General features: G+C 40.7%; 1 protein-coding gene across 10 annotated transcripts in view; it reads left to right on the top strand.

Moving 5' to 3' along the window:
• Positions 1-9,403, top strand: part of Atxn3 (ataxin 3) — a 38,202-nt gene that overhangs the window by 4,874 nt on the left and 23,925 nt on the right. For 7 of the 10 annotated variants that reach the window (XR_007593459.1, XR_007593460.1, XR_007593461.1 and 4 more), the window contains exons 2-5: positions 3,958-4,122; positions 4,316-4,360; positions 6,323-6,408; positions 6,804-6,870. Coding sequence is in view for 7 of the 10 variants with exons in the window: in XM_050151477.1 (XP_050007434.1) it covers positions 3,958-4,122; positions 4,316-4,360; positions 6,323-6,408; positions 6,804-6,870 (363 nt within the window). In the remaining 3 variants the exon portion in view is untranslated. Of the gene's footprint in view, positions 1-791; positions 862-1,454; positions 1,596-3,957; positions 4,123-4,315; positions 4,361-6,322; positions 6,409-6,803; positions 6,871-9,403 lie in introns of all 10 variants that reach the window. The other 3 variants (XM_050151478.1, XM_050151480.1, XM_050151479.1) reach the window with 3 other exon arrangements.

The raw sequence follows: 9,403 nt of genomic DNA, 5'->3' as shown, positions 1-9,403 counted from the left end.
AGGGTTTCTCTGTGGTTTTTGGAGCCTGTCCTGGAACTAGCTCTGTAGACCAGGCTGGTCTCGAACTCACAGAGATCCACCTGCCTCTGCCTCCCGAGTGCTGGGATTAAAGGCGTGCGCGACTTCATTTATTTTATGTATATGAGTACCTACATGAGTCATAAAATTCATAAAGTGACTGAGCAGGCCAGGAGAGGGCATCAGATTCCTTAGGACTGGAATTATAGCTGGTTGTGAGTTCCCGGTACATGCTAGGAACCGAACCCAAATCCTCTGCAAGAATAGCAAGTGTTTTTACCTGCTGAGCCATTTCTCCAGCCTCCAAAGCCCCAATCTTTAATAGCAAGAATTTTTTATCAAAATTTTGGATGTCACTATTTCTGTATATTAAATATGGTGACTAGGGGCTAGAGAGGTGGCTCAGTGCTCAGAGATTATGAGCACTGGCTACTCTTCAGAGAACCCAGGATTCCCAGACCTGTATGGTGATGACTCAACCCTCTGCAACTCTAGTCTCAGAAGATCCAGCCCCACTCTTCTGGCTTCTGTGAATGCCAGGCATGTGTATGGTGCAGATATACATGCAGACAGCACATGCGCGCGCGCACACACACACACACACACATAAACAAAAATATCTTTAAAAAGTATGGTGATCGTAGTTTAAGAATGCCACACTGAAACATATTGCCTAGCAATAGGACTGAAGATTGTGTCATAACTGCTTCCCCAAATTGAGTGCCTGGTTGCCATGCTAGATGTTTCTTGATTTCTTTTCTTTTCTTTTTGAGATGGGGTCTCAATATGTAGGTGACTCACGGAGATACACCTATCTTGGACTCCTGAGTGCTGGGATTAAAGGTATGCACAGCCATGCCTGGCCTTCTTGTTTGAATGGTTTGTTTTGTTTTTGTTTGTTTTCTGAGACAGGATTTCTCTGTATAACCCTGGTTGTCCTGGAACTTGCTTTATAGAGCAGGCTGGCCTCAAACTCCCAGAGATCCGCCTCCCTCCCAAGTGCTAGGATTAAAGGCGATTGCCACCACTGCCTAACCTAGTCTGAATGCTTTAAATTAAGTATGCCATACACAAGAACACACAAGTCATGAGAGTGTGCAGTTAAGGAAACACACATGGAATCATAGACTGTTTGCCTACATCCCAAATCCCCTTAATCTTCTCTTCTAAGAACTAGCTCTTCCTGCATTTACTTCTGCCAGGCAATTCTGCCATTGTGGATTAAGAGATTAATTTTGTCTATTTGTAAACTCTTAATTTTTTAAGTTATTATTCTTGTTTCTTCATGATATGTTGTATGAATGGACACAAACCTCTGTATGTATATAGAGATCAGGGAAAACTTTGTGGAATGTTCTCTTTGACTTTTTTTTAAAATATTTATTTATTATTTATTTATTATGTATACAATATTCTGTCTGTGTGTATGTCTGCAGGCCAGAAGAGGGCACCAGACCTCATTCCAGATGGTTGTGAGCCACCATGTGGTTGCCGGGAATTGAACTCAGGACCTTGGGAAGAGCAGGCAATGCTCTTAACCACTGAGCCATCTCTCCAGCCCTCTCTTCGACTTTTAAGTAGGTTCCAGGGATGGAATTTAGGTCACTAGGCTCCTCTCATTTGCTGCACCCTGTACCTTTGCAGTCTTAGTTTGGTGGTGGTAGTAGGGATTGAACCCATGGCCTTGCACATACTAGCTACATCCTCTACTCTTTTGAGTGTTGTGTGTTTTTTACTTTTTAAAAGTATTTGTGAGATTCAGCCATATTGTTACAGTTACTTTTATTTAATTTGCTTTTATTCATATACAATGTATAGACAGTTCTATGATCTAAACTGTCTCTGGGTACTTTCCAGTTTGGAAGCCTACAAGTAGTGCTTAGGTGAGTGCATTTGCAGTGTATGTGCGTCACCACAGAATACAGAGATTATGAGCTCTGGTGAGATAAAGGTTGTTGTACAAAGGTTTTGCTAAGTTACATTTGCTCCTGTAACAACTGTTGTCTGTGATTCTAAACCTCTTCACTCTAATAGCTGATCTTGAAACTGGATAGTAGTAACACACTGTGAAATTTTCTTTTATAAAAGTAATTTTTTTTTAGGTGATGGTGGTGGTGCACACCTTTAATCCTAGCACTTGGAGTCAGAGGCAAACAGATTTCTATGAGTTCGAGACCAGGTTTATATAATGAGTTCCAGGACAGTCTGGGCTACAAAGTGATACCTTGTCTCAACAACAATAACAAAAGCGTTTTTAAGATAGCTCAGCAAGCCTTATAACATGAGTTTGATCCTTGGGATCCACTTTGTGAAAGTAGAAATTGAATCCTAAAAGTTGTCCTCTGCATCCCTCCAGCCAGTCAATCAGTCAATAAGTGTAATATTTAAAAATTTTTTTTATCATTGTATGTATGAGACATGCATGCGAGTGCTGGCATGCGGGTGGCCAGGTGTGCATGTGGAGGTCAGAGGGCAAGTACTCAGGCATCATTCCCTCCTTCTACAGTAGTATCTGGGGATTGACATCAGGCACCTTTACCTGCTGAGCCACCTCCTGCCCTGTGTTGTGGTTTTGATATACATTTCCCTGATAACTCATGAATTTGTATGTTTTTAGCCTCTTGACTACCTTGTGTAGTGCTTGCATTTATTTCCACTAGGGTTTAAGTAGAATGTCTGTATATCTCTACTTGAGAGTAGTCAGTGTTTGGTGGAAGTTGCTCCTAGTAATAGATCAACAGTAGAAGGGAAAAGAGGCAGAGACAAAGAATTCTGCCACCATGTAACTGCAACTAGCTCTGAGCCATTCTGGGGCAACATTACTTAGTGGACTATGAAGATAAGCTTTCTTTGGCTTTGTGTCAGACTCAAGCTCTCTGAACTCTGCCTTCTTATTCCATATCTGTATCTACTTCAACAATTATATATTGTTCCTCTTAACAGTGATTCATCATGGGGAAATGCATCTTGAAAGGTGCTCTTTCGAGTCATCGTCTGCCATGTAACATAGCTCAGACCAGGAGGAATGGTGCCTGGCAGGTTGAGTTCGGGAGGCCAGAGTTAACAGAGGAAGTGTTCTCCCATCTGCCTTTGCCTCCCAGAAAAGCATACTTAGGGTCTGTGTCCACCCAACTCATCTACTCAGGAGTCTCCCTTCTGTACCTGTAGCATAGGAAAACAACAGGGTTAGGACTAGGAGAGTGATGAAGCCTGCTCAGTCAGGCAATATGGACTTGGAGTTGGGTTGGGTCCCAGTTGTGTATGAAAGCCAGCTAACCAGCACTAGAAGCCCCTGGGTTCATGGGATGTTGTACCTACTCTTGATGAGAGGATGCTAAGGATCTCTTAGGGAACTGAACTTAGCTTCTTTTACTAGTTTATCCACTCATGGGTGTGGACTGTCTTCAGCTTGGGACAGTTTTTTTTTCTCTATGCTACATGGATGAGTCTGCAGAGTTGGCCAAGAGTCTCTAGAACTGTGAGTCTTAACCTGAGACAGAACTGTCCCGCTTACACCAGCTCTTGAGTTTAAAAGGACAGGCTTTCAGGTCAGATAGTGACTAACTTTAGAAGAATGGATGTTCTAGGGGATAACACTCCCCTTTTGTAGTAGTCACTTGCCATGGAATCTCCAAAGAGGAATTCTTGTAGGTACCGAAAAATTGAAAAGGCTAAATGTTTTTATAGGGTAATTTTTAGGCTTATACGAGATTGGATGAAGTTATACTGTAAATCATTTTTCATTTTTGTTCCTATAGTTATATAGCTGTAAAATAAACATAGACAAATGAAAATGTGTATACTTGTAAAATCAGATTTGCCTAAGTTTATGAGGTTTGTTTTGACTGTATTATAAAGTTAGTAATTACATTTTTTAGAATATACTATACAGATCCACTTAATAAATCACATTTAAATTTACTCTTTTGGAAACACTAGCAAGATGGCTCACTTTGTGCTCAGCATTGCCTGAATAATCTATTGCAAGGGGAATATTTTAGCCCTGTGGAGCTATCCTCTATTGCACACCAGCTTGATGAAGAAGAAAGGATGAGAATGGCAGAAGGAGGAGTTACCAGTGAAGACTACCGCACATTTTTACAGGTACTGATTTCAGACTCTCCAAATCCCATTTTAATTTTAAAATACGGGTGCTCTTTAAAGGAGGATGAGCCATTCTCGCCATAGGAGTCTGACTTGTTAATTATAACTCTGCTCCTCACTTGGTACAGTGTGTTCTTATAAATGTGCACCCTAATGACAGTTTTAATTCTTTTCCCATCCTCTCTGCCCACAGCAGCCTTCTGGAAATATGGACGACAGTGGCTTTTTCTCTATCCAGGTAAGTAGTCCCTGCGAAGTGCTGCCTCATTTTCAGTGCTGCTGTGCTTATGCTCAGTTTGTGGTTGATGTGCACAGCCTGGCATAGCTTTTTATGTAACGGTGGAGCCTTCCGGAATTCCCTCAGTAAACTGTGTCTGTAGAAGATATGACTGCTCCAGAGTGCAGCACAGAGAGAGATGAGCATTAGGACTGTAGACTCTTCACTTTAGAGCAGGGCTTTGCTCTCTTGCTTTCTGGGAACAGGCAGGGTCTCACTATAGTCCTGGCTGGTTTGGGTCTTTGTTTGTCTTCCCATCTGTGCCTCCAGACTGGAATTACAGGTGTGTGCTACCGTACTCAGTTTAGAACAGGGCCTTTAAAACTTGCTTCCTGAGATTGCTTAATTTGCATGTAGGTGCTAATAGCTTTAATTCTAATAAATTACAGTACTTCAGACTTATTATCCCTGGTACATCTGAGAAGTTGCAGTGCCTTGAAGCCTTCATTAAATCATCCTACAGGATTGGATTCCTGTAGTACCTCTGTGGCTTCTGATCTGTATGGTAATTTGTAGCCCTTTTGGAGGGTGGGGTTGGGATTGGCTCCAAAGACTCACAGGTGCTCAGATTCTACTGCAGAGCCAAGACCCATTAGGCTCCATTTTAATTCTGTGGTAGTTTTTCTTTATAGTGCTAGGGATGATATAAAGTCTTGTCACATACTGACAAGTATTCTGCCCTAGAGAAAACCTCTAACCCTGCAGTGATTTATGTATATATGTTTGGTTGGCTTCTATAGACAAGGTGTTGCTTTGTAGCCTCACCTGGTCTTGAACTTTCCAAAATCATGTTTTGGTCTCCTAGGTGCTGGGATTGCAATTGGGAGCCACCATGTCTAAATTCATGTGTTTGTGGGGCTCTTTACCTGTGGATCTTTCATTCTAACGATTGAGGGTTGTCTATTAACTTCCCCCCAGTACTTCACTGTGACAGTATGAGGACTACTGACCCTTAGCTAGGATCGTGGGTCATGGTTGGCACAGCCCACACTGCTTTACTGCTCCCTTACACTGAGTCACTACAGTGTGCTTGTTTCTTTGTTGCCCACACGGGAGGAAAGATAGAACATTTTCTCAAATGTCTCTCCCCTTTTTCTCAGTTTGCAATATCAGGTTTGACTTTTTGTTCATGACTACAGAATTCTAAAATATATCAAACTTAAAGAAGATTTACTTTTAAAGATTATTTGTGTATGTATATGAATATGTGTGGGTATGTGCACATGAGTACTACTGTCTGCGGAGGCCAGAAGAGGTCAGTGGAGCTCTGGAGCTGAAATTAACAGGTGATTATGAGTCCCCTGACATGGGTGCTGGGAACTGAACTTCGGCCCCATAAGAGCAGCATGCACTGTTGACCACTTAGTCATCTTTTCAGTCCCTGAAGCTTATTTTTAAATGCCCAGGGAGAATTTACTTTATATGCTTTTGGTCACTGCCGTTGCAGGTGAGTGTATGTGGTGGACTAGTTGTACAGTGACTGTATGTAGTGAACTAGTTTACAGTGGGTATAAAATGAAGTTGTAGGGGTTATAGAGATGGCTTCACATTTAAGAATGCTTAGTGGTATTTCAGAGGACTAGTTCACTTCCCAGCACCCACATTAGGCTACTTACAACTGCCTGTAACTCCACAGTATGGGGACCTGACATCCTCTTCTGGCTTCCACAGGCACTTACACAATGGTCTATACTCACTCTAATACATGTAAACAAAAATAATAAAAAAAAAAAAGAAATTAAATTCACATGTATATATTATTTATGGCTTCAGTGGGTTATCACGGGGACATAATTTTTAAAAACAATAGTCTCAAAAGTTTATATGTAAAGTACAGTTGCTTACATAATTAATGTAGCTATGCTACTTAAATTTGGACTTGAAGTTTTAGCTCATGAAAAGTTGCTGTTTTTCTTTTGACAGGTTATAAGCAATGCCTTGAAAGTTTGGGGTTTAGAACTAATCCTATTCAACAGTCCAGAGTACCAGAGGCTCGGAATTGATCCTATGTAAGACTTTTCTCCCTATATTTCTTTATTTAAACTTGATTTTTAAAGCTACAGTTTCTGAATAAGGACGAATTCATTGTGAATGTCCTTGCCTTATACTGATACTGCATTTGAAGCCCTTGGACTTGACATGTCACCCTTTGGTACCCTTGAGCAGCTGCCTTCTAATCAGTGCCAGTGAAGTCACTAACCTGAGTGGTGTGCAAACTTTGGGGCATAACATCCCTAAGCTCCTGTGGAAAATGCATAGAGTTACATTATTTTCATTTTTTAAAATCAATAACACATAAGTGTAGCTATATTCTAACTGATAGAAATTTTATTGTACTTGCTAGTATATATCTCCTAATATCCCAACGTAACAGTATTAACAGTATATGTTTTGTCTTTTCTAGAAATGAAAGATCCTTTATATGCAATTATAAAGAACACTGGTTTACAGTTAGAAAATTAGGAAAACAGGTAATATTTCTTCTCCTTTCTTGTCCTTTAATCACAGTCTACACTCCATTTAGAACTAAAATGCAAGTGACTGGTGTCTTTAGGCTGAAGCCCAGGGTCCTATGCACTCTACCTGAGCCTGGACTCAGTTCAACAGATGAGAAAATGGATATCTTAAGAGAAGATAATCAGTTTTTCAAGAAAAAAAAAACATACAGGTTATATCACTTGTATAAAAATTCTGTATTTAAAATATGGCACATGTGTTTACCATTAAATATGTTTTTGTGTGATGATTTGTGTTTAGCACAGTACTGTAACAAAGCCTGAAATGTCAGGAACAAACAAAACATTTAGCAGTTGACATTAGTGGGACAGGATTATTCAGGCAGTACCACTGCTGGGGAATACATCTGCATAAAGTCACCACTACCATGCTTTTGAGAGCTGCAGTCATGCAACGGCCTTCTTAGAATGTTCAGTTTGGGTAAGGGTTACTGGAAAGCAGCTCATGCAGTCAAAGGGAATGAACTGCTTATACACAAGCAGCGTGGATGAATCTCAGAAATGAGTGCCAGATACAGTGATGACAGTAGACTGACCAGTGCTTGTGTATGGCTGGGGATGGAGAGAAGGAACACGAGAGACTGGACTCTGAAGAGTGTGTTCACTCTCTTGGTGATGTTGATGGTTTAATGGGGGTAATACAAACATTTTTGCAAATGATGCCAGGCAGTGGTGGTGCACACCTTTAATCCCAGCACTCAGGAGGCTGAGACAGGCAGTTCTTTGTGAGTTCAAGGCCACTTTGGTCTACAGAGTGAGTTCCAGGACAGCCAAGGCTACACTGAGAAACCCTGTCTCAAAAAAATCAAACTAAACAAAGCAAAACAAAAATCCCAGGTTGTAACAGAAGTATGTGCAGTTTATCCAAGTACAGTGGCCCATGCCTTGTGACTCAACTCTTAGGAGACGACCTTGGGAGGCCTTAAGGACAGCCTGGACTACATAGTGAAACCCTCAAGATAGACAGGAGGAGAGGGACAGCAGTTTATTTCAAGTCAGTTTTGCTTCAATAAGCTGTTTTTCAAAATAAAAAGCAAAAATGCTGAGTGTGGAGGTGTTCATCTTTGCTTCCAGCAGAGACAGGGAGATCTGTGAGTTTTTGGCCAGTCAAATCTGTGAGACTCTGCCTTAAAAAATCCAAGAATAAATAAATTACATTAAATGTGAAAAGAAAAGAAATAATACATTAAACCTGGAGATATAGCTCAGTGGGTATGAGCTATATCCCACTGCTCTTGCAGAGGATCTGAATTTGGTTCCTGCCACCCATGGAGTGCCTTACAACTGACTGTAACTCCAGTTCCATAGAAGCCAGTGGCCCTGACCTCTGTGGGCACCGAGCACACACATGGTGCACATACATACATATACACAAAATTAAGTATTTCAAAGGAAAGGGCACTGTGTGTGTGTGTGTGTGATATATGTGTGCATATATACATATTTATCTATTTATTTTTAAGTAAACTGTACTGTTAGCTGTTAACTGGGCCATCTGGAAGTAGCCTAGTCTTCGGCGATTGCTCGGTACTGTTCATCACGAGCAGGGTGGGTGCTTATGATTATCACAAGGTTCTAGGTTCAATCTCCTGTTCCAGAAGCTAAGGAAAAAGCAATATTTATGTTCTCTGTAAGGTGTGTGGAGAGCAGGTAAGGAGATGTGAACTGGGACAGAATCACCTCTGCAAAGAGCCAGGTCAATTCCGTGTGACTTCTCTGCCCTCCTCCCTTGTAGTCATTGAGGGCTTATTTTGTGCCTTTAGAAAATTAGGACCCAGTGTTATTTTTTTGAATAAAGTAACCACTGCATTTTTAAGGCCTAGAAATGTAAAACTCATATGCAATTTTGTAGTGATTTGTAGGAAACATTGTTTTGAACTTTTTAAATTTATCTCTTTTTTGGGCTTTTTACATTTTGAACTATTTTATCTTTGACAGTTATGGAAGATGGCTAGTATTGGTCTATTGGTCCTTGGTTCTGATTTATGTTCTTATTTAGGAACAGATTTTTAGCTAGGTGTGATGGCACACACCTTTAACCAACGCTGAATAGGCAGAGGCTTGGTGTATCTGTTCTGAGGCAAGCCACTGATCCCTGTGTAAAGAAAGAAATGATTGGTAAAAGAACTCTCTGGCTTATCAAAATCCAGGAAGAGTCATTAGTTGTGCGTGGAATCAAGCATGACTTAGGAACATTTTTGCATTTTTCTGTTTAAGTAAGGGCACCTCTGAGGTTGTGACGTCATGCTGTTAATCACATTCAGTGGTAGCTTAGAGGTCTTGTTAAAATGAAATGATGATTATAAATTCTTTCCCCAGAACATTTACCTTTTAAAAATTGTAGTCTTTTGGCCAAGTGAAAAAGTGTGTAGCTATCATTTTCCCCCATGTCACTATGACATGAGTAGGTGTGTTGACCTGATAGCCTAAAACCACGTAATTATAGCTATCAGTAAAGGCATTTTAAGGTACTATCAGCTTCTGTGCT

This window comes from Alexandromys fortis, unplaced genomic scaffold (assembly GCF_014885135.2).
Source record: "Alexandromys fortis isolate MF-2015 unplaced genomic scaffold, M_Fortis_MF-2015_v1.1 scaffold_63, whole genome shotgun sequence".
Taxonomy (NCBI): Eukaryota; Metazoa; Chordata; class Mammalia; order Rodentia; family Cricetidae; genus Alexandromys; species Alexandromys fortis.
The sequence above is the reverse complement of the archived record's forward strand: the minus strand, read 5'-3'. Positions and strand labels throughout refer to the sequence as shown.